We start from the raw sequence: 25538 nt of genomic DNA, 5'->3' as shown, positions 1-25538 counted from the left end.
GGCTGCCCACCCTCAAGAGCTCGCCTCTCCCAACCTGCCCAGCAACCTATACAGGCTTTTTTCGCTCTTCTTTTTTTTTCCTGAGGTCCCTCTGCCAGGGTTTGTCTCTTCAATCCCCTCCCTGACTCTAGGAGAAAACAAGAAAAAATACAAAAGGCGTAGCTTCCACGTGGGTGACTTGTGGCCTTCGTCTCCCTCTTTCCCTTCATCTCCTCCCACCCACCCACACCTGCTTTCTGGAGACCAGCTCTCCTCGCCCTTCTCCGTCTGTGAAAGGTGAGGGCCCGCAGGATGTTTTTCTGTAACAGTAGCAAAGTCTCCAATGCCAGGGAAAAAACCAGGGGAGGGCAGGAGGCGGGCAACGAAAAGGAAAGCTACTTACAAACAATGTTAGCTGGGGCAGGAGCTTTAGCCAGCCTGGGATGACCTCCCAGAGGGCACCGCACCTTTAGTAACCTGGCACCACCCCGGCCCGGGCCCACAGAACCGTCCTACCATCTGCCCTCCCTTTACAAATTCCCCAGGGATACCTCGGTGCAGCCAGGATAGATATATTGATAAAGAAGCTGGAGTGCAGGAAATAAATCAATGGCACCGCCCGGATTTCTCAGGTATCAATCTATCGAATTACTGCAACTCCCTCGCACTCTCATTTGAGGGGTCAGTAGCTATCTGTCTTGCTCACCACGGTTAGTGTATCACTGAATCCTGGGTATATTATCTGTCCCTCAGGTTTATATGTTCTCACTCTTCCTATAGAACTCTTGTCCATTCCTCTCGCCAGCCGTCTTCTCTGTCTTTCCCTCCTTTCCCCCTCCTCCCACCCCCACTTCATCTCTGACTGGCCCATCTTGCATCGAGTCCTGCAGTCTTACTTGCTCTAGTCGGATGATGCATCTGAGAGAAGGGAAGACAGCAGAAGGAGAGGAGGAGGCCCTGCTGTCCCCTCCAGCCTCCTCAGTTGCTTTTGGTGACAGATTTTGCATTTAGCTTAGAGATGCCGACAGCCCCTCACGCCAAAGCCAGATCATGGGTCGCAGAGCAGGTGGGCCCCCTCTCAGGAGACAGTATATCAAATGCAGCACCTTGGGTATGCCGTGGAATTAGACCAGGCTCTCGGCAGAGGGCGTTGCAAAAACCTGCTGAGAGCTTCACTGAAAAGTGCCACAGAAGGAGACCTGCAGAGCAGTCAGCACTCTCAGCGACACAAGGAATAGGAGGTGGAGGCAGAAGATGATGCCAGAAAGGGAAGTTTCAGGGACACAAGGAAGAAAAGCCAGTTCAAAATAATTATTAAGTGACAGGAGCCTGGCAGAACTAAGGGCACGTTTATTAAGTGGGCATTAATAAATGTTAGTTTTATTCCACCTTTAGCAGCTTTCGAAAGTGAGAAAAACGAAGCCCCTCATTGCCCTCATCCCACCTTCTCTCTGCACAGAAGAGCAACCTCAACCAGATGCGGAGACACGAGAGAAGCAGAGAGGTCTGTGGTGTGATTAACAATGGCTGTTGCCTGGGCCCAGTGGGGACACAAGAGGGACCTCAGAGAAGTGAATGAAGCCAGAGGTTGTTGGTGCCAGCCCTGGTTTTCTATACCTGCTGGCTTGGTGGTGTCAAGGCCACGTCTAATCCAGATATGGCAGGAACCATAACAATTATTCTACTTGTCCACAAACCTTACCTATTTATTTCGCTGAATGCCAGGTTCTAACTAAGTATTGTACAGATACTGACGCAATCATCACTGCATTTCCATAAGGTAGGTACTCTGATGATCCCCACCTTATAGACGGAGAAACTGAGGCACAGAGAGGTTACACGACCCACTCACAGGTAGAAGCAAAGCGAAGGAGCTAGGTTCAAACCCAGGCAATCTGACTCCAGAGTCGGCTCTTAACCTCTGCTCTCCAACCTTGACCTCTCTGGACAGAATCTCCTCCATCCTGAGATGGGGATAACCGTCATGCGCCCTCCTAGGGCTGCTCTGAGGGTCAAGTAAGGTCACGGTAAGGTGCACAGCACGGCCTGCGCACAGCACACATTCAGCACGTGCTACTCTCGCTTCCTGGTCCCTTAGCCCTCAATCTTCTTAGTAGCTTTAACACCACTTTTAGAACCCAAGTTTGTAGGCCTCTTTTCTGCTTTATGTGGGGAATAAAAAAGAAATACAATTTCCCTGAAGCTGATTTGCATGACAGCAAATGTATTGTTCTCCGTGGTTCTTTGTGACTGAGTAACCAGCAGAGGAGCTAATTTATTAGTTTAGCAATTTGAACAGGACCTTGGAAGAAAGGAGCCTGTGATCACGAAGCACTGGGACTGTACTAATGAGAAGATTAAAGGAGTGTTCAGCTCACACAGTCCCAGATAATCACAAATGTACCCAAGGATTATTAACAACCACAATTACCTGGAACTATATTATCTGCCTGGCTGGTTATTCTGAAGTCAACTTGTATTGTAGAGATGAGCTTAGAGGAGTTAATAAGTTATTTTGAAGTGGCTGGCAGGGTCCCCACCTAATAACTATCTGGGGAAATATGAGGGTGCTCCTGAGGCCCCACAGTGCCTGCATCCTAATTCTTACCCAGAAGTGGAAGGAAGATAGGAGTTTTCTTTGGAGAAAGAGTCTCTCCACAGAGCCTTGGGACCCCCATCCTCACAGGTCCTCTTTGCTGGAAACACTTGCCACTGTGGGGGCCAGACTCATGCATTCCAGATAAGTCTTTGGGAAATTAAAATTTTCTTTTGCAGAAGCAGTATCCATTTCAGGGGACAAAGCTCTGGGCTTTTATGACCCTGGTAGTTCCTGTCCCTTTCCAACCTCCCCTTGAAAGTCTTCTGCCTATTCTTGGGCTTTTCAGGACTGTGCACAGTGTGGCACAGGCACAGTTCTCAGAGGTAACCTCAGTCCTGGCTTCTCTTGCAGATCCCAACAACTCCATGCTGTGAGCTGCAGCCTGGTCTTGAACCCAGAGCTCTGCACAGAGGATGGGGGCAGACGGGGAAACAGTGGTCCTGAAGAACATGCTCCTTGGCGTCAACCTGATCCTCCTGGGCTCCATGCTCAAGCCCTCAGAGTGTCAGCTGGAGGTCCCCACGGAAAGGGGCCAGAGACAGGCGGTGGAGGAGGAGGGAGGCGTTGCCAGCTACAACACATCCGACAAAGAGCCGCCTGTGGTCTTCAACCACGTGTACAACATCAACGTGCCCCTGGACAGCCTCTGCTCCTCGGGGCTGGAGGCCTCCGCTGAGCAGGAGGTGAGTGCGGAAGACGAGGCGCCGGCCGAGTACCTGGGCCAGACGTCTGACCAGGAGACCCAGGTCACCTTCACCCACAAGATCAACCTCCCCAAAAAGGCCTGCCCATGTGCCAGCTCAGCCCAGGTGCTGCAGGAGCTGCTGAGCCGCATCGAGATGCTGGAGAGGGAGGTGTCTGTGCTGCGGGACCAGTGCAGCAGCAGCTGCTGCCAAGAAAGTGCGGCCACAGGTAGGGTCGGGTCAGGGGCCTGCAGGGGCCTCAGGTGGGGAAGGAGAGGGGAATCGGCCCCTCTTCATGCAGAAGGAAACAAGCTCCCCAGTCTGTCGCTCTCTGATAATACTTCTCTAAGATCTAAATGCAGACCTTCCCGGAGGATTCAGCCCCTGCATTCTCCACACTGCCTGCTTAGCCAGTTTGAAATACATTAACCTGCTTTTGGGGGGATGAATCAGGTAATGGTACATCGGGTTCAGCACAGCAGCGAGCAGGGAATTTGATGTCTGTCTCCATTCATCCTGGGTTTTTACAGGCTGTTGAATTGATATCTCTCAGTGTTAACCTGAGGGACTAGAGAATACAGGCACATGTTCGCTCAGTTGCAGCCTTTCCCCCATCTGAGTAAATGATAGTCATCAAGGTCTCCGAGGACCCATTCCCATCTTCTCCAGCGAGATGGAAGTTTTGGCCCCTGCCCATTCCACCAGCATGCACGCGTGCGCACACACGCTCATACACACACACACACTCACACATGCATGCACACGCATTGACAGAGCTTACCCACCCCCCAAGGCTGAATGTCCAAGAGAGGTACCTCTAGCCTCACCCACCCCTGATGAGTAGCACTTATGAGTTACTGTATAAAAGCATCTATGCAGATGAAAGTCTGGCTTCTAGTGAGCCCCACTGAAGCACTAGCTATTACCAGCCGGCCCACAGTGAGCAGAAACCCTGTCTGTCACCTTCTGTGCACATTTTCTCTTGCCCAACAGGTGTCTGAGAAGCCTGCCATTCATCCTGTCATGAGAACAGGACTTTGTCCTACTATCGTGGGTTCCAACTTTCACTTCTAATATCTCCAGGCCTCCACAGGGATGAAAGCAGGCGGTGGCCTGGACGGCCCACATGCCCGGAGGGCTATCAGACACGCTCCTTCTGAGACACGTGGAGATGGGGGACAGTCTTTGAGTAGTGAAATATGTCATGGGCTTTCTCACCTCCTCCTCTTCCCAACCAAAACTGTAAATAAAACAGTCTTAAGAATAGAAGGAAGTCCAGTTGCCCAGCCTCCCGTGCCTCAGTGGGAACTGTCAGGTCGGTTTCTCCCTGGAGAGAGACTACGGGGAAATCAGAGGTGCCCATGAAAGCGAGTCTTCGCTTCCCAGGAAGCTGGGCGGCTTTACCGGAGGCTTTTTCCCAGCCCCCACCAGGCTCCCCGGCAGACGGGAAAATCTACAAGCCAGCGCCGTGCTCAGCAATGTCAGTGCAGTACCCTTTCAGGCCGTGGGGGCTGATTGAAGTGACAGAATTAAGCAGGATATAACTTACTGCACTTCATATCCCCAAGGCCAAGTGCAGAGAAGGATGCCAAGCAGGTATGGGGTTTGCGTTTATTTAATAAGTTTGCGCGATTCGTGTTAGCCAGATAAATTAGCCACTGCAGTTGCAGCGTGGCGAGGGCTAGGACGCAGATATGCATAGAATCCTAAGATCACAGCCAACAGTAATTGAAGGAGATGGGGGTTGAGGGAAGCCTCTGAAGTGACCCTGGAGCTGAGGTGTGATGAATGAGCCGAGTGAGTCTGGTGGCAGGAAGGACAGGGAGTGGGGCGAGTCTGTGGCACATACGACCTTGCCCTGCATAGCAGGTGCAGTGCTCAGCCTCTATCCCCGCAGGTCCCCTTCAGTACCCAGAGCACCTGGGCGTCTTTGTCAGGGGCTGTCCTCGGGCTATGGGACCCTCTTTGGCTTGCCCAGAGACAGAATGGAGGATCCAAGCATTTACACCCCCCAGGGACGGCCCTTAACCCACAGTGAGGGGTGACCCACACTGTGACCAGAGCATCCTGCAAGACTGAGCCTAAGTTACCTTCCCTGAGGCTTTGCCCGACAACGTACCTGGCTTGGCTCTTCCCTTCCCAAACTTCCCCTTTCCCCAACCAGAGTCTGGGGGGGCTAATAAGTCACTTTCACCCCTGAATCGTCATCTGAGGTCTCCTCCCTGGGAACCCAAGCTGAGACACCCTGAAGCTGAGCTCCCGATGTACCAGGGACCAGATCTCAGTCATCCTTGCTCCCAGCACTGTGCTAGGCACGGACAACCCTTTTTGGGGAAAATATTTTGATTATATAGGTTGAAATGAACTCTCGGCAACATAGGTCTGATGAGAGAGTGAGGAAGGTCTCCGCCCGCCCCTCCCCATGCACCATTTTCAGGAGGCGCCACTGCTGCTCTTTGACCTTCTCCTTGACCATTGCAGGACAGCTGGACTATATCCCTCACTGCAGTGGCCACGGCAACTTTAGCTTCGAGTCCTGCGGCTGCATCTGCAACGAAGGCTGGTTTGGCAAGAACTGCTCAGAGCCCTACTGCCCGCTGGGCTGCTCCAGCCGGGGCGTGTGTGTGGACGGCCAGTGCGTCTGCGACAGTGAGTACAGCGGCGATGACTGCTCCGAACTGCGGTGCCGCACAGACTGCAGCTCCCGGGGACTCTGCGTGGACGGGGAGTGTGTCTGTGAAGAGCCCTACACAGGCGAGGACTGTAGCGAGCTGAGGTGCCCTGGGGACTGTTCCGGGAAGGGGAGATGTGCCAACGGAACCTGCTTGTGCCAGGAGGGCTACGTTGGTGAGGACTGTGGCCAGCGGCGCTGTCTGAATGCCTGCAGTGGGCGAGGACACTGCCAGGAGGGACTCTGTCTCTGCGAAGAGGGCTACCATGGCCCCGACTGCTCAGCAGGTAGGAAGGGGCACTCCTGGGGCGTTTGGCATGAGTGGCCCAGGAAACTACCTGGAGAGGGGAAGAGAGATGGGAGGGAAGGTGGATTTTAGGCAAAATAATTCCTCATTGGGTGGTGGTCGTTTGCTTTTCAAGAGAGCTGGTTTCTTCAGTCAATTGCAATTGATGGGGCAGCATTAAGAGGGGAGACGGGGGAATCCGGAAAAGGTCAGGTTCACGCTGAAAGTTGGATCTTACCCCTGAGACTGAACAAAGGCTATGGTACTGGTGACGGCATCCCACTGTCCTTGAGGTGGAGGGAGGTAGAGAGAGATGGGCCATGGGACCAACTTAAACAAGGCTGCTCTAACCCAGAGGGCATCCAAGAGCTCCCTCCACCGGCTCCAAAATACCCTTTGCCCATTGCTGTGTCCCCAGACAAATCCTTTTTGATGCTGCTACATAAGATGGTGGTTAGTCTGTGGTTTTGGAGCTTCCATATTGCAAGGTATTGATTTATGAAATGGTCTAGCATCCTCATGGAAAAAAAAAGTATTTGTAGGTGAGGAATGAAATGCAAACAGGAATAAAGTACTAAAGGCATCAAGCAAGAACTCACATTCTAACAATTAGTACAGAATTGTTAAAAGGCCGTGACTCACCTTGTTCCAGATGACATGTAGCAAATTGGAACCCACCCCATCTGTGGTCTACACCATGGACACCGATACAAAGCTGGTGTCCTGAAGATCGAAATCCCATGGTGTGAAAAATACACCTCATTGAAGATGACTTTTTTTTTGCCTAAAATCAGATTATTTTCATCATCTCGCTATTATGGCTCCTCTTCTGGCTAAATGTGTGTGTTAAAATAGTACAGACTAAGTGGTTGACCTTGATACGTTTCAGTTGCAGCTCAATCTATAACAGTGGGCTGAAGGCCCTCAAGGGGAAGATTTAAAATAAATAAAAAAATAACAACAAGCAAATGTTTTAACCCTCAGGATGGGATGATTCTAGGAATTTTCTTATCAGCTTTCTGATATCAGCTTACGGGAGGAATGCGGGAATCCTTTTGCTCTTCAGCATCCTCAGTGATTCCCACCGACTTCCCAGGCCAGTCAGACCAGGCTCCTGCACCTGGGACTTCAACATAAATTCTTTCAGAAGATCATTGGCAACAACAACAACAACAAAACCCACAAGTCAACAAGTAATAATAATGCACTGCTTAGGAAAAAAATATTTTCATGTTCTTTCATTTTTTTCCCATATTCAATGATTTCCTTTAGCCTCTTAATTTTTTTTCTGAATTGAAATATCTTTTTAAAAATAGGCTTAGTTGTTACACCAACTGTTCTGAAAGAAAATTCAAGCTGAAGTTAAGCCTCAATGTTTCTGAATCTGAAATCAGTAGGCAGTTGCTGGGTGAGAGGAGCCTGGGTGAGAGGAAGCGTGGTCCTGATTCCCACTCACAGGGCAAGGCTCCATGGGGCCCCACCTGAGGATGCTCAGGGTCCGTTGAGTCCATGGCCACGTATCGCTATTCTATAGTCCATGTGCTTCTGAATGGAATTGGTCTTTGTTGGGCTATACACACCTGTCATGTTCTACAGGGACAGGCCCCTTTGCAGACAGAATCTTAAATCTGACCCAGGGTCCAAACTGAACTGGATGGAGATAAGCCCTCCTAGCCAGTTGGGTAGGACTTCACAGCTGTTAGCATAGCTACAGCTCAACTGGGTTGAGCCCAAAGATGAGCACATGTGACCTCCAACATGTTCTCTCTGTGCTGTTTGAGGGTCACTTCTAGAAGCCCAGATACTTCACGGGTTTCCAAGGCATGTGAGGAAGGACAGTTACATCATCTCCATCTGTTTCTATAGCAACCCTGGAGCCACCACTCGCTGCAAGAGATACTGTTCTCCATACCCGCGTTTTAAACCAAACACCACAGGTCTCTGCCAGACACCGTGTAGGTCCTTATCTAAAGTGCTGCTTGGCTTGCTTGTTGTGAAAAGGCTGTAGGAGAGGGGGCTCCTTGCCCACGGGTAGTGATCTCTGGCCAGGTGCACGCACCACAGTGTGTGCTGCCCTTGCCAACAGGCGTGGAGAACCACAGGATAGGCGTCCTTGCAGGTCACGCTTTCCTCTTTGGCAAGGGCATGGGAAACAGCCGCCCGGTGTGTGGACATCACTAAGGCCCCTGGGCTCCTAGAGGTTGGATTTAATCTAGTGTTGATGAGGCCACCATATTGGACTCCCTGCCTTGGTCTTTACTCCTACTGGGCCATGGGACAAAAATCTCAACCTTTCTGCCTCTGTTCTCTGGCCTTATAAATATAATAGCACAATAATTTCACGAATACGAGCATTTAAAACAGGCCTCAGAAAGAAACTGCTCTGGACTCCTCATTTCACAAATTTAAAAAGCAGTAGTCCAGAGAGACAAAGATTTTTCCAGAGCCGGACAGCAAATTAATGGCTGGGCAAGAATGAGAACCCGGGTCACCTACCACCTTCTAATACTCTCATCCTCTCCAGGATGCTAAGTAGAGTGGAATTGAAAAATAAAAATTTCAAAAGCCACCTACACAAAGAAATAGTCTTTTGATATGAAAGCCAAGTCCTATCAAATGATTTTTTAAAAATTAGATGTTGGAGGTGGGAAGGCAAGTACATCAAACCAATTAATTGTCCACACCTGCCCCCAGTGCAGCCCATTAGTGCGGGAGCCGGCCAGTGAGCTGCCCAAGGCTCCCAGTGAGCGGACAGGATAAAAGAGCCAACAGAGCAGGGTCCCCGGACTTCCGTCAGACCCATGGGGTTCACCAGGGTCAGCCCCTGCCTCTGCCAGCCCCACAGCCAGCCCTGCCTTTGGCACCTGAAATCACTTGCTCATTGGAGCAAGACACATCCCGGAGCTCATTCTAACTGCTCTCACCGCCTCGGTGCAACATTAGTGCAGATCTGCAAGGGAAACAGCATGGCGTCTTTGCAGATACACAACTCCATTCCCAAGCCACAGTTTATGCCTTTTTAACCACTACTTTGCACCCACCCTGAATTCAGAGCTTCAAGGCACACGGCTCCTTTACAGTGTGCTTTATAGTTCAGTTTCATTTCATTTCATATTAGTCACTGACGCCCAATGTACACAGCTCCTGCTAAGTTGCAGGGCGAGTGCGGACGGTCTCTTTCAAGCCACCAGTCTCTAGGGTACTTTGGCCATGAGTGACGCCGTTGTGGCTTTCTCATCAAAAGTGAAGGCAGTGCTTACCCCCAGCCTCAGGTATCAAAATAAAACCTTGTCAGGTTAGGTTTTCAAGGCAAAAAACCCGTCTGCACCTCTTTTTTACTTTAAAATCCCAAAATGCTCATCTTGGCTCATCCTCTGTTGGCATTATTAGCTTTCTTTTCTGGAAGAAGGAACCACAAAGGAATACTGACTTTTTCCAAATGCCCCAGGAGTTGCTGGTGTCTGGACATTTGGAATGGCCATTTCTGTGACTATGGCAGGGGACACCCCACAGAGGAAGCCAGAATCAGTATGAATCACAGGAGGTAGGCACAAGAGAATCATTTTTAAAAGAAGTTTCTTCCTCTGCGATAAGCACCTACCTGGAATTCACCTCCAAAAGGGCAGTCTGAATTATTCTCCAGCCTGGTTCCCTTTGGAGGGCTGTGTATACGTGAAAGAAGGCATCTGACACAACCCATGCCCTGTTCTACACTGTGGCGGGGAAAGATGATCTGGATTTGAGAATCAATTCTGCTGTGACCCACCTCCCTGACTTTCGGCAAGTTCCTTAATCTGGGCCTCAGTTTCTCTGTCTGTCAAGCTGGGATCATTCTAGCTACGCAATCTGCTTCACATGGGTTGCTATGAATGGATTTTTAAAAATTCTAGTTAGAGTGTGTGTCTGAACGTGTTTTGTAGACTCTGAAATGCTATGCAGACAGAAAGTGGTGGTGTTTACTGGCTCAGAGGTTCTACCCAGTTCAAACCGTAGCTCTGTGTCTGCTGGCAGTTTTGTTTCTCACCTATAAATTAGGGGTAGTTGTGATACGTGTCCCACAGGGTTGGTGAGAGGGTGAAATGAGACAGCCCACATGAGAGGATTTAGCACCATTCCTGGTGCATAATAAATGCTTGTATAGTCATGCAAACCACTTACAGGTTCTGTAGACCAGAAGTTATTCTGTATGCACTATACACAATGTTCTTAGTGCAGTTCAAACTTTAATCATGTCAGAATTAGAAATGATACGAGCTTATAAATTATCATTTGAAAGTTTATTTAAATTTCATTTACACTTATTTAGTTTTATACATTCAAAGAATACATTTTCAATGTTTTGTTTGGGTCAACATTTGCCATCTTCAGTCAGAGGAAGCTCTGCTGTCTAGACTGTTTTACACAATGAACAGTTTGGGGTGAAAGCAATCAAAGCAGATATTCAGCATTGAAAATATATGGTCCTGATTTCCATCCTAAGAGTCTGGGCTCCTCGTGTCTGCCACTGCCGAGGATTTGAGGGTACATGTGTGAACACACAGAGGAGACAAGCACGCTCCACGCACAGGTCCTGTGAGCAGCAGCTGGCTCAGTCCTATGTTCTAGTGAAAAAGAAAAAGTGAGAATTCTCAGAGGAGAAGTTCAAAACCAACGGCAACTCTTGAATTAACCGAAGCCTCCACTACATATAAATGTATAAGTTAATTATGACTATTTAAATATTGGCCCAGTCTTTGATTTCAGCTGTGAGGAGGCCCAATTGCAGGCTCACTAGAGTTAGCCTCCTAATTGGTCTTAAAGGTTCAATTATTTAACACCACACTCCTGGTAAGTCTTCACTTCCCAAGAGAACCCTACATGAAAGGCTATTTCTACAAGGTTTAATCTTTGGTGATTCTTTGAATAGTATTTGAACAAGAGAGAAAAGCAAAGCCCTCAAGAATGCTTCTTCATCATCATCCCCAAGATCAAGGCTAATAAAAATGAGCTTAACACAAGTTCATTTCTTTCAAAACTTAAACAGTGTCTTTTTAGCAGAGAAAATGATACAATAAAGCATTATTGTATGTCTTTAGCAGTCCATGGTATCCAGGACTTACTGTTTTGGTTTCTTATATTCTGAAAAATAACCAGAATAAGCCTTTATTTCCTACTACAAAATAAAAATATTGTCTTCCAGGGTAATCTGGTGACAACTTATTAAACTACCAAACATTTGGCCACTGCTATGCTGTTAAGTATCTAATAACTAGCTCTCTGAAGAAAAAAAATGAAAAGCCTTGCTATGTAGCATTTGCCAATTTCCATGGTGTAAATACCCCCTCTGTGGCCAATTTCAAACTAACGACATGATGTCACTACACATGGAGTTGGCAAAAGCTGTGCAGTAGAACACAGTTATATAGCATTTCTACCAGAGGGACACAACACGTGTAAATTACCTCAAGGACATAGAAAATAGTAAAATGTAGCAAAATAATTCAAAGGTGATGAGTTTTGAGTATTTATTACCTTTGTAATGTAATTTACTTAATTCTAAGTTTATATTTAATCTTTAACATGGCTGCATTTAACAACTGTATTGGAAAATTCCTGAGAACTTGACCATCAACTGTCACTAGTCAGTAGGAGCCGGGTCCAGCTCACCACTGACTCAGGGTCCCACGGAGATGGGAGACCTGAACACAGAAAACAAGAACCTGCCCACAAAGGGCGTTAGAAATCCCCCGGCCATTGAGCTGCCAAGCAGAACATCCAGACAGGGCACATGGGGTGAGATGTGAGGAGGAAAGATGAGTCGAGGATGGGAAGGCAGTCCTCTGAGCTCATGCTATCTGTGTATTGCCTCCCGGTAGCTGCCCCTCCAGAGGACTTGCGAGTGGCTGGTATCAGCGACAGGTCCATTGAGCTGGAATGGGACGGGCCGATGGCAGTGACGGAATATGTGATCTCTTACCAGCCGATGGCCCTGGGGGGCCTCCAGCTCCAGCAGCGGGTGCCTGGAGATTGGCGTGGTGTCACCATCACCGAGCTGGAGCCAGGTCTCACCTACAACATCAGCGTCTACGCTGTCATTAGCAACATCCTCAGCCTTCCCATCACTGCCAAGGTGGCCACCCGTACGTACCATTTCCCCGTCCTGCTTCATTTTTCTTTTCTCCTACATGAGACCATGGGCATTCATGATAGTACGTAGTGTCTTCTCTTAATTCTTCAGGGATGCCTGCAATAGTCACTGCTCTTGAGGGGACAGGCTTCCGACATGACCCACTTGGGAAAGGGCACGTCATTAAAAAGGCACTTCCAATTAAGAGAGTCTCCAAACTCAGGCAGCTCCCATCAATTACAGAACCAAAGGACAAAAGGTACTTTATTGAGAGCTGGTGCTTGTTCTAAGCTAGAGTCTCTAGAATTCAAGGGAAGTATGAGAATTACACAGACTTTGATTCTAGTTAGAGATTCAAAACCAGGAGGTCTGAAATGAGACATACGATAAACGTGTGTTAAATGGTGTGTTATAGATGGTGAGTGTATAGCAGAGTGGGGAACAAAATCTTATTTCAAACCATAACCGACAGCGCCCACTTCTCATAGAGAGGTGGCATAATTTCCGGGTGGTCTTTGTTTAGAAAATATCTTGATAGTCCATTTTGATTATAAAAATTGAGACTCCAGAACATAATTTAGAAAAATTCAATGAGAAGGAAAAGAGTAAGAGAGAGACAGAGGCAGAGAGCAAGTAAACTGCTCCCCATAAGAAATGGGTGTTTTTCTTTGTTATTTATAACAAGGTGTGCACGTATAATTTGTATGTTTATTGAAGCACAAATTTTAGACTGCATACCAACTATTAACATTGACTATATTAAGGAGTGGACTAGGAAGGAACTAGGAAATCACTGTTATTTCTTTTCTTTATTCTTAAATCATCTTTTCCATCTCTGACTCTCAGACACCAGCTGGGCAACCTACAATTCAACTCAGTTCTGACACTAGCCGGAGTTAGCATCAGATTCTGCAAGTTTAGGCCTCAGTCTCAGAGGACTGCCCCCACTTCAGGTGCCAGTCACAAGTCACTGGTACTTCTGGCTCATTGGCTATAAATTCAAGGGGTTCCTACAACCCCTCCTTAGATTTGATAATTCATTTAACAACTCATAGAACTCAAGAAAGTACTTTACTTACCAGTTTATTATAAAGGATACAATTCAGGAGCAGCCTGAGGGAGAGATGCGTAGGGCAAGGAGTGTGGGGGAAGGGGTGTGGAGCTTCCATGCCCTCTCTGGGCACGCCACCCTCCCAGCACCCCCATGTGTGCACCAACCTGAACCCCGTTGTCCAGGGTTTCTTACGGAGAGTTGATTATGGAGCACAGTTGATTAACACATGGAGGTTGGGAGGTGGGGCTGAAAGTTCCAACCCTCTAATCATGCTTTGTTTTTTCTAGAGACTGGCTATCTAGCCCACCACCACCAGTTATCTCATAATCATACAAAAAATATGTTATTAGTCCAGAGATTCCAAGGGTTCTGGATTCAGGAGCAGTGGGCCAAGAACCAAATATTTGTTTTAATTATGACAAGGACCAAATATTTGTTTTAATCATGTCCCAGAGATGTTACCAGTAACAGAGAACCAGAACAAGGCATGACCATGGATCATAGCCCCTGGGTTATAAATGAGACTTATGACCAAATAGATGAGATGGGGGCCCATTTTATGTCAGTCTCAAATGACAAGACGGTATTCGGGTGACAGATACTATGACAGTTCAGAAAATGGGGAGGTCAAAGTAGAAAGAGTTGGCTTGGAGGCTTCCCAGAGTTCTCAAGGATTTGAATTGAGCTTTGACAAATGCAAGGATAGAGACAGGCAGAGAAGACAGGGTTTAAGAAGTTGTCTTGTCCCTTGCTCTTTAGGTGACAAACACCTATTATCATACTGGACTCTTCTTATGAATGCTGACTCTGTTACTATGCCTTTAATTATCTCTGTTTATATTTGACCTTTTTTCTTTTTTTTTTTCAACTCCTCTGGTGCCTGAGAACCAGTTTTAAATATCCGCAATGATGGTGGAGAGGCAGGTCACCATCTGCCGCTGTCCCCACCTTGCTCCAGGATGAGTCACCACAGCGAGCGCCTGGCCCGCCTCCCAAGCGCTTGTCTCTGGTCCTCGGGCACACGCAGTGATGAGGTTTCCATCTCCTGTGGCGTTTCTTCTGCCAAGTCAGGGTGTCCCCTCGGGCAAGCTCCCAGGTGACAAGAACAAAATCATGTCTAGTCGCCTGACGTGCCTTCAAGTGGGCTCAGAGTCGGCCCTGCCTTTTAACCAGGAGCCATGCGGGAGCTTCCGCGCGGGAAGGAAGGGACTCGTCCGCCTTCCAGCGGGAACATCCCAGGAGGGGCGGGGCTGGCGGGAAGCAGGCTCCCTGCAGAACCGAGAAAAGGCACCGGCGAATTTCAGGGCTGGTGCTCGCATGCTCCACCTCACCGACCCTGTCCGGGCGGGCGCGGGTGTGCGTGGGTGTGGGTGTGCGTGTGCACAGGAAAAGGGGGAGAGGGAGAGGGGAAGCAAGTGACAAGGTAGGGGAGGCAAAGGTGAGTGAGGGCGAGAAGAGAGACATGATCAAGGTTCCCCTGGAGGAAAGGAGGAGCTAGATAGGAGCAAAACCCCAGTATCTGCTGTTGTCCCTCATGTAGGGCTTTGCTTATGGACATGAAATGGAAATTTGAGGCCATCCTGGGCTTGGTGATTTGAGCTAACAAAATACTCTAACTGCCCATCAGAGGGTCGAGAAAAGCATCCTAGTCTTGATTCTGAAGTGGGCCTGGTCCACGCCTCTAGCCCACTCTCTCCATGCCTCCCTTTTCCTGGGTGTGAAATGGGAACGCGGACATTAGCTGTTCTATCACCCCTCAGGGATCCCTAAAGCCTCCTAGGGTAGTGTTCAGGTTCTCTGAAAACACCCAGATTTACCACATTAGCAATGAAAGGAAAGTGTGACTTTTGTGTTTCAAAAATAACATTTTATGGAATAGAAAGTATAAATGAGTATTTATTAGATTGGGTTTGTTACGTTTTTGTGTGTTCCACCAAGACGAGGGAGCAGGGCGACGAGGGAGCAGGGCCACGAGGGAGCAGGGCCACGAGGGAGCAGGTCAACCCTGCACATGGGACCCACCGTGTGTGTGATAAGACTGGCAGAGCCCACCACACGCATGGCATGGGGGGAGCACAGCCAGCCAGAGCCCCAGTGACGCTCTCCGTCCCTGCTGAGGACCACCATGACACGTCACCCACATTGCTGTGTTCCAGATCTCTCCACTCCTCGAGGGCTGCGGTTCAGGACCATCACAGAGACCACCGTGGAGGTGCAATGGGAGCCCTTCTCCTTCGCCTTCGACGGGTGGGAGATCAGCTTCATTCCAAAGGTAACCCCACCTGCCACATTGCTGAACATCCTTCTATAGAGTGTTCATACCTTCAACGTGGGATCACGGGCAGCAAGGAAGGCTCTACTCAATGGCTCTCTACACAGAGGACCCGAGGGGACACTCTGTGGGAGTCTGGGCTCTAAGGTGTGGTAAGGGCACAACCAACAAGAATGACCCTGAGCCTAGCATACTGGCCTTAGATGACAGGAGGGTGTGGGAAGCAGCCACAGCCCCAGCTCTCTGCTCAGAAAGCTCTAAGGTTTAGGGGACTGTGACTCATGAATCTCAATACCAGGCCTTCAAAGAGCTGGGCTTCTCTTCAGGACACAAGAACAGCCAGCTGAGCCAGTCACATGGTCAGCCCAGCTCCACGCTGTGCAGACAGATGCACCGAAGGCAGCCTGCAAGGCTTCCATGTCTAACTGTGAGAGGCGCTCCACAAAAACACCTAACCTTTTAATTGAGCAAAATTTCCCTTAAACAAATTACATCATTATTCTTTTAGTTGAAAGTATCCCAAGATTCCTTTCTATTCTTTAAAGCAGTGTTTTATTTTCTTAATCCTAAAACTAACGTTTCCAAGTTGCCAGCGGCACCAGACTAGTTGTAGTTTTCCAGGGTCTGTTGACCCCACTGATGCTCTTCCTAACTACATCGCTCATGGGGGTATAATGTTTAATCAGACTCCTTCCCTCTGGTTTCATCTTTCAATATCAAAGAGTGTTTTTTCAGCCATTCATCAGACTTAATGACACATGACACATTCTTGGCTAACAACACTGTGATTTCACCATCCTCAGAGGCAGGGGCTGCTGGAGCTGTGAAGGACCTTCTAGTTCACAGAGTAGCCCCTTCATTTCACACCCAGTTTGCATAGTTTAGAGAGACTCAGGTTCTGTGAACTTAAACGTACACAGCTAGTTGGCAGCAGGCTTAATCCAGGAACCCAGGTGTCCACTTCCTATTCCAGGGCCCTGCCCACTATACCAGCATGCCCCTCCTCTCTCATGTGGATATAATCATGTCATAGCAAGCTAAATACATCCAAACAGACATGCTATACAAATATTTTATTATAGGTCTTATTTGTGTTAAAATGACCAGTAAAATACGGCTGGCAGGTTGGTTTATAACAATGCAGAGAGAATCATATCACTCGAATGCACAGGCAGAAAAAACTGTGCCAGCTTTTCCTGTTTTATATCCAACATGTGACAAATAAGAGGGGTTGGCTAGGGCATGCCAAGGTCAAACACATGGTCACAAAGAATAACTGTGTCATCTGTAGGTTGAGGCCACTGGGTGGCATGTGTCACACTGATTTCTAAGAGTATGAAAGTACATCTAGGGCACTCCAGGTAGCATGAAAAGAAACCAAAGAATAGGGCAGAAGGGCAGTGCCACAAAAAGTCCTTGTCTCCTCCACTTCCAGGGACATACATAGAAAATGTATAATAATTGACAGGTAGGCAGATAATCTGGGACCCAATATCATCACATTGATCTTTCTCATTTCCCCTTCTCCCAATTTCTCTCTTTCCTCTCTCCTTTGTAGTCTTCTTTGTTCCATGCTTCCTTTTTCTCTTTTCTGTACTTACAGTTGGTTGGTCGTGTCACTGACTCCTAACACATCTGGGTAAAGAGGAAACAAGACATTGACAAATTCGCACCCCGAGTAACACCATGAGAAACTCCAGACACAGCAAAATAATAGCTCTGGCTCATTAAAAAAAAAACACTCTGAATGTCTTAATTTGGAAAGTGTTGCATGTGTACACAGAGCTGTCTACACACATATGCAGCTCTACTCTTCTAACTAGCCAAGGACATGTTCATCAGGATAAATTCCCCAAAATCCAATGGATGTGAACTGTAACCATCAAACTTTTCATCTTTGGCAACAGCCAACCTATATCACCTCATGACTAATTTCTACTGGCAAACTCAACAGACTCAGGAAAGGTCAAACACATGTTCTTGAAAATGGGTTTTCTCCATTTGCCAAAACCTCCTAGAGTGGTGGGCTTCTCGCTGAGCCTGGTGGGAGTTGTCCCTGGCCCCAGACACTCTGCTGTCCTCATGGAGGAGTCCCCATTTTTAAATCACAATTTGCAAACAGAGAAACACCTTTCTTTCCCAGTGACTTTTTGTTTTCTCTGCTTCTCCCTTCCCCCACCCTCCAGAACAATGAAGGAGGGGTAATTGCCCAGCTCCCCAGCGATGTTACATCCTTCAACCAGACAGGACTAAAGCCTGGCGAGGAATACATTGTCAACGTGGTGGCTCTGAAAGAGCAAGCCCGGAGCCCCCCCACCTCGGCCAGCATCTCCACCGGTGAGTGCCTCTAACCTTTCTCCGGTGGATACCCACTGGGTCACTCAGGACGGAAAACTACAGACCTTGCCCAAGAAGTAGAGAGACAAAGGGGGACTAGGATTTCTCCCAGAGCTGAGAATAATTTGGTGCCTGGAAATGGAGATACTCTGCCAGACGCTAAGCTGAAAATCTTCCTTACTGCTTCTCCTTCCAAGCATAGAAATCTGGGAGAGCATTCCACGGGGAAAACTCTTTGTTAAGATTTCCAGTGTGTTTCTTCCTGTCTTACTCACCAAGAGGTCTCATTTGTCAGCCCCTAGTATCTTGAACTTTGGCTACTCCAAGATTTGGAGAAAGTCATCCAACCCTTCCCAAATCTTAATTCACTTTCCAGTGTTGAACAATAATACCTCCTTCATTGGGTTGACATGAGGATTAAATTAGATAAAGCACAGAAAGTACTTAGCACTGGGTTAATGAGAGTGGGTGCTCAATAGCTGGTATATACACATGTACTCAGAGAACACACTTAGAAGGGAGTATGCAGGAAAAATGTCACTAAAACCAGGAAGTGTAAGTTGGGTCACTGTTCGAGGTGAACTTAAATTTCCTCCCCACAGTTCACCTCATGCAAGATCATTATTTCTAGGTCTGAATCATTCACTGAGTCATTTTGCCTTATCGTTTCTTTGGCTAACAGAGGCTGTTCAACTTCAATGCTGTAAATTAGTTACTATAATGCATATGTGTGTGCCCTCTCCAAGAATTTTTCAAAAGTTATAAACAGCACCTGGTATCATTTTTGGTTCTCATTTTAGGGATGGGAGAACTGAGACTTGAAGGTTAAGCGACTTTCCCTGTTAGTAAATGAGATAGGTGAATAGTGGTACAGCTTTATTTTTCATAAAAAGAAGTTGACATTGAAGAAAACCAGTCATGAGTCCAGGACAAAGGCCGAGTGAGCCAGAAAGGGGAACCACAACCCTATGTAATGAGACACGTTGCATTAGTGATTCATGCCTTGCTCATTGGCTCCAAACTAAACAGTATCAGGTGCTGAGGCTTATGCTCAGTTTAGAAAACATTGGTTTAAAACTATTGTGGAATTAGATCATGTTCCATCAGACCACTGGGGTTCCATCGCAGCCCCTCAAGAGGAGGACAGGTGGACATCCAGGCCTTGATTACTCTCACTCCCCCGCTCATCACACCCTCCAACCAAGGCAGCTCCACTTTCATCTGTTTTGTATTTTGTACAGTTAAGAGCTTGTGCTTTAAGAAGAGTAGTACCCCTCCCAAAAAGAGGCTTTTGAACCCGTGTTCTAATCCAAATGTTTTAGAAGAAACTCCATAGCCATGAAACCTGAAAGTGCTCTGTAGGAATCTCTTCAGATGCCGGGGCCAGAGTTCCACAGCTTTGTTCCCCAAGGTTGTCTGGAACCTGGAGAGTTGATCTTTCACCACATGTGTAACTTCTCCTTTATGATTTGGAATGTTTCAGGGTCCCCAGGTCACTCCTGTGATTAGATAGTAAGAGAGCATTAGAAGCAAACAAAAGACTACGAGGAAGAGATAATTCATCAGAGGGCCAAGAAGAACATTACAGTTGCAGAATGTTTTTCTTCCAAAGTATAGGGTGTCCCCCCAAAATGTACACATACACTTTGAATAATTATAAAGGCAGTGTATTTCAAAAGTATTGCAAAATTCATTTTAACAGCTACCAGCTGTTAAAGATAGTTCAACCCTGTCTTCGTCTTCTACTCAAATCACATTTTTACAAAATTTGCAGGATTTTTTGGTCTGGGAATTTCTTAAGATGAAAATTCAAAGATCCAGATCTAGAAATCTGTGGTAAAGCTAGGGAGGATTTTTTTTTTCTGATTAGGAAAAAACGTCCTAGTTAATATTGGCATTGTGTACAGAATCATGAAGAAATGGAAAGAAGGATGTTTATTCCAGTTTACTTTCTGAGTAGGACCTGTGTTTGTTCAGAAATTAGGGCCCACGTTGAAAGCAAGCTGACACCTCCTGGCTGGAATGGGATAGCTCAACCAAGTGGCCAGCGAAGGGTAGAATCCAAGAGCGGCTGCAGAAAATGAGGTTGGCTCCCAACCCTGCCTGCTATTTTTAGAAAACTATTGTTTAATTATTTCCTTCTGCTAAGGTCTGACCTACACCAGCCCCCTCCAGCGAAGCTCAGAGTCCTCAGGCTCTCAGACTGGCTTCTTCCAGGCAGGTCATTTTGGGGATGCAAATTACAAGACCTCCCGCAGCTAGAGCACTCAGCTACACAATCACATTCTAATATGGCCAGTCCATTAAAACTCGGGTTTGGGGTATGGAAAGCATTGAAGGACAAAAGCCTTACATGGTCACTTGAGTTTCTGTGACATTTCCCCCCCCCAAGAAGCTCCAGTTCATTGAAATGCTTCCCCTTCATTCTCCTCAATACAGAGGATCATCCATTTATTCAATACCCATTTGCTGAGTGTCTACTATGTTTCAGGCATTATGCTTATACAGCAGCTAGGAGACCATTTCCCCCCATTTCATGACTAAATTAAATGAGATTTCAGAAGTCCCAAGTTATCTAACCACTAAATACAGCATGCTAAAAACATCTGGATGTGTTCTGCTCAATCACAGTGTTACCCCACATATGAACAAGAAAACTTCATTATAACTCCAACCCAGGTGGCACCAAAACGGTCTGGTGATTTTCATTTTGGCCGGTGCTAGACCAAAAATCCTAAGCTGCTTAATAGAGAACAGGACTGGCTTAGACCCAGAAAGAGGGTGGGGTGACCCGGGAAAGGCCAAACTCGGCAAGACTGAGAGGTTCAAGGTCAGACTGAGGCAGTCCTGAGGGAGACACTCCATTCTGGAGACACAGCAGGAGGTGGTTCAGTGTGGATAGATTACAAAACCAGTCTTAGTCAAGACTCTCTGGTAACAAGGAAGAAAATTTTCTTAACTAGCTGAAGCAAGAAAGATAATTTACTGGAAGAACAGTGTCTCATGGAACCCTGGGGCCAGAAATGCATCTGGGCCTCATGAAAGGCTTCAACCAGAAAACGGAAGTCAGGAATCGAGTTACTGTCTATATCTAGAAGTTCCACATAGTCACTCATATTTCTGTTTCTGTATCTCTGCTCCTAAACTCCGTACCCCATTCCAGTGGGGGGGGGCATCTATTTCCATGTCTCTGCTCCTAAACTCCGTACCCCATTCCAGTGGGGGGGGGGGGTCTGTTTCTCTCCGTATCTCTGCTCCTAAACTCCATACCCCATTCCAGTAGGGGGAGAGAGGGGATTCTCCACAGCAAGCAGTTCTCTGCGACACCAGCTGGGTGTCCTACAACTCAACTCGATTCTGACAATCTCTACCCAAGGAGAGCGTCAGACTCCACAGGGTGAGGGCTTAGTCCCACAAAACTGCCCTCCACTTCAGACACCAATCACTCTCATGGTCCAAATTCAGCTAACCAGAGTCTCTGGCTGTAATTCCAAATCCTTGAAAAATATTAATATGAATCTGCTCCAGTCACTGAGCAATTCAAAGAGGGCGTGCTGGCCACGCCTCATACCACCAGGCACGGAGAAGGTAGTTTTCTATTTTCCTTCCACACTCTCACCTTCACCCACCTTCACCATCTAATTCAACAGGAACAGGATCCCAAGTGGGTGTGGGAAGGTGGGCCCCCCAGGAAACAAGCAGGGTTTTCTCGGGTAACGCCATCCCACAATAATGTCCCCTCAGCTGCTTAGTGCCAAAGGCCAGGACTCATGAGGGACATATGCTGAATAACTTCCAGGGACTTTGTGTGACTGCAGTGTCCTTCTGGCTCAGGAATATGCGAGAACAGGTGGGGAGATAGCCCACAAGAGACTGTTCCCAAACTGAGGTCCCCCCTTTTTTTTTAGAAGAGCACGTTTCCCCAGAAGGCAGGTTTCATGTCACAAATACAAATGTCTGTTGGTAGCGTCTTAGCAGCTGTATTGACTGAGTCTGCATGGCTGAGCAGGGACATCTTTGGATGCCCACCATGTCCTATTTGGCAACCATGTTGGAAGTCTCAGCTGTTTAGATAAGGCTGTTAATTCCATAGACCTTTTCTCAGAGCTGGGTGGTGAAGCTCCCACCAGAAGCTCAGTTCACAGTTCTCTGTCCCATTACCTGCAGACAGAAGCAGTGCTGCTCCCCTCTCCCCCAGCCCCCCCCCCCCCCCAGGACTAGAAACCCACAGCCTGGTGACAGCAAGATTCAGGAGAACTGAGTTCCGGTGCCAGTCACCCCACTGCCAAACTGCATCCTCAGAAAAGAGATTTCTCCTTACTGTGCCTCCTTTGCCCCATCTGTGAAATGGGATGATACCCATCCTTTCCCCGACTGACCAGGGTAATGTGAGAAAAGAGAGAGCGATGTCAAGTGCTCATTTCTCAACCTTCCTGTTCCATTCGATCCTTCCCCATTCAGTCATTGATGGGCCCACACAGCTCCTGGTTCGAGATGTCTCCGACACGGTGGCCTTCGTGGAGTGGACCCCCCCTCGAGCCCGAGTGGACTTCATTCTCCTGAAGTACGGCTTGGTGGGCGGGGACGGCGGGAAGACCACCTTCCGGCTGCAGCCTCCCCTGAGCCAGTACTCAGTCCAGGCCCTGCGGCCGGGCTCCCGCTACCAGGTGTGGGTGAGCGCCGTCCGCGGGACCAACGAGAGCGAGGCCTCCACCACCCAGTTCACTACAGGTGAGGCTGTGGAGGGGCTTGAGCAGGGAGATGGGGGGAGCCAGCTGGTGGTGTCCTCGTGGCAAAAGGGGTATTCGGGGAGTGAGAGGACGTGTGCTGGGGCATCCGCGTCACCACGGACATTGCAAGATGGAAATGAGAGGTTTCTGGGGCCCCTGGTGACGCTCTCACCGGGAGAGAGACGCCGTGCACCCATTGTGTGAGCACGTTTCTTATCCCACCTGTTACAGACACACCCATGACCTGCTATAAGTATCGTCCCACGGTCTCAGCTTTCTCATTTGTAAAATGAAAACTTGTCCTGAAGACATTTATACATCCATATTACCAGCCCAAATGGCAGTTTGGGGAGAGTTCAGGAAAGGGACCCCTCTATGACTGTTTGCAGAAATCATAATAATTCTGTAAGTCCATCCTGACTATAGTACCATGGTGGCACCCCCTGGATTTGTGCAAAGCCCCACCTGTCCCACTGGAGGCCGCCTGAGAACCCCGAGACTCACTGCCATTCGTAGGCATGATCTCAAAGACTAAGGGGACTCATGGCTCCCACAGACAGCAGGCTGAATAAAGCCCTGCAGTGTCACCGGTCTTGTTATGATGCCCAGCCCCCACTTCCCAAGGCTGTCGGGGCTCTTAAAGAGCTTCACCAACAGTAGAGAAAGGCCAGAGCTCAGGGAGACCTGCTCCCTGACTCTCGGAGCCCAGGGCCAGCCAGCTCGCAGGCAAACAGGACGGGCACCATTCAAAGACAGGCTTCCCGGCACGCTGGCTGGGCCTGCAGGGACCTGTGAGTACATAGTGAGTCTCTGTCTAACTTAGATTCCCAGTCTCTGTCTCTCTGCCCTGGGGAGGTCACACATCAAGGAAGGTCTCTGCCAACTCTACGCTGTCCCAGGGACCGAGGGAAACGGCTCACATCTGTGAGATCTCAGAACCAGCACCTCTGACAGGTCGACCACAGGGAGCATCACTCACTCAGGCACCTGCCTGGGCCTGTGGCTAAGAGCCAACTATACCTGGGAACCGTAAGCCAGTTGAGGGGCTCCATGGACGTTCCATAAATAGCATCCCTACCCTCCACCTATGTTCAACAAGGCAAAGAGTAAGGCAGATGGAGGCTGAAATATCCCCTGGGTTGGAGCTTAGTGTTAGAGTCAGCCGGGCTAGCAAACTGACGCCCCTGAGGACTAGGGCAAGTTCCCCTTGGGACAGAAGTTGGGGTGCTACTCAAGTTTGGACATACAGCACAGAGGAACAAGCAGAGGCCTGACTCCCCAGGAATAGCGGCTCCCACAAGAGAGAGGACCAGAAGGGCCACTCCCAGGTCCTGCAGCAAAACTCACCAGCGAGCTAAGTCTATCCTCTCCAGCAAGAAAGACCGAGGCCGGGGTCTTATCACTGGGCTCCCCTGATGAAAAGGAGCAGGTGTGGACATTGCTGACATGCGAAGGCAGGGTCTGCTTCTGAAGGAGACCCTCTGGGGTTTCCCCTCCAGCCCCCGGCCTGGATTCCACCCCACCCGGGGATGCCAGTCAGATTTGCTACTGAGCACACAGAGGCAGCCCCGAACTGCTGAGCCGCACGTGAGGGACAGCCTCACACAGTGGCCCTTCGTGGTGAATTCAAGGTCAGCCTTTCCTGCCCCCCTGTCCCACACTCCCACACCACCACCTGCTTAGGTTGTGGGGTCTCCTGTGGGCCACAGTCCTGCCTTTTTAAAATTTTAAATAGTTTTTGTTTGAAAAGCGGTTTCTTTGTGCTTTGCTCGGATAAGGAGTTTGAGAAGGCATAAAGGGGATGAGAGCCCTTGAGCAGCAGATGAAAAGCCAGTGCTTGATGTTTAGGTTGACAAGATGGAGGCAGGATTGGCTGGTGGCCCAGAAAAATTCCAATCAAGACAATTACATGCTGCCTCCCGGAAGCTCCCCCTGAGTTTCAGTTCATTGCTGCGTGATTTTCTGTTTCGGGTTGCCTGGCGGATTGGCAGCTGTTAGGCGGCTGCCTTCACAATGCGGCCTCAGCCTGCACCTCCAGCCTGCCCCTCTCTGCCCCAGGGGGTGCAGGGGTTTGGGAGATGTGAGCAGCTCTGCAGACAAGCCCTCCAGGCCGGGGGTTGGCAGGTGCAGGTTGAATGATGAGAGTGCCCGGACCCTCGCGGTAGGGCCCTCAGTCATTTCGGAACTCCGCTTAAATTCAAATTAGCCAAAGTGCTTTTCCAGGTGATGGCTTCAACTCCAGGCGTGCACTAATTGCACAGACAATTAAAACGGAGATTTGCTTCCTGTGTGGTGAGTGGGATGGATATTTGCCTGGGTCTTAGAGCTGCTCAGAAAAAGCAAAGAGTTCTGATGGACGCTCACCGAGGCCAGTGGTGAGAGACAGCCAGCACGAGGAAGCCCAGGGGCCCGTCTCTGGACCCTCCCTGCCCCACCATAGCTCTGGCTCTAGTTTCAGGGAATTCCTGGGACCCTTTCTGCCCTGGGACCCTTCTCTCTGAACACATCCCTCAAGGTACTGAATGGAGCCACCATGGCATTTGGCCAACCAGAGGCTACTGCTTTAACCTGAATGTCCAGACCCCTCTTGGACGCTGTTATGAGTTGAATTGCGTCCCCTACAGAGACGTGGACGTCCTGACCCTCAGTCCCTGTGTATGTGACCTTATTTGGATGATCAAATAAGACAAGGTCATTAGGATGGGCATTATTCCAAAATGACTTTGTCCTTCTGAAAAGGGGGAATTTGGACATGGACACGCACACAGAGAGAAAGAGAATGCCACATGAAGAGGAAGGCGGGGACTGGGGTGATTCTCTA

The 25538-nt window shown here is 48.7% G+C and overlaps 1 protein-coding gene across 2 annotated transcripts in view; it reads left to right on the top strand.

Moving 5' to 3' along the window:
- Positions 1-2991: 2991 nt before the first annotated feature.
- Positions 2992-25538, top strand: part of TNR (tenascin R) — a 56116-nt gene continuing 33569 nt past the window's right edge. The window contains exons 1-6 of one of the 2 annotated variants that reach the window (XM_016221365.2): positions 2992-3490; positions 5743-6219; positions 12074-12337; positions 15535-15650; positions 17837-17987; positions 22449-22718. In XM_016221365.2, coding sequence (XP_016076851.2) covers positions 2992-3490; positions 5743-6219; positions 12074-12337; positions 15535-15650; positions 17837-17987; positions 22449-22718 — 1777 coding nt within the window. Of the gene's footprint in view, positions 3491-5742; positions 6220-12073; positions 12338-15534; positions 15651-17836; positions 17988-22448; positions 22719-25538 lie in introns of those variants that run through there. The other variant, XM_087828124.1, reaches the window with a different exon arrangement.

This window comes from Miniopterus natalensis, chromosome 19 (genome assembly GCF_054644295.1).
Source record: "Miniopterus natalensis isolate mMinNat1 chromosome 19, mMinNat1.hap1, whole genome shotgun sequence".
In the NCBI taxonomy this organism is placed as follows: domain Eukaryota; kingdom Metazoa; phylum Chordata; class Mammalia; order Chiroptera; family Miniopteridae; genus Miniopterus; species Miniopterus natalensis.
The sequence above is the reverse complement of the archived record's forward strand: the minus strand, read 5'-3'. Positions and strand labels throughout refer to the sequence as shown.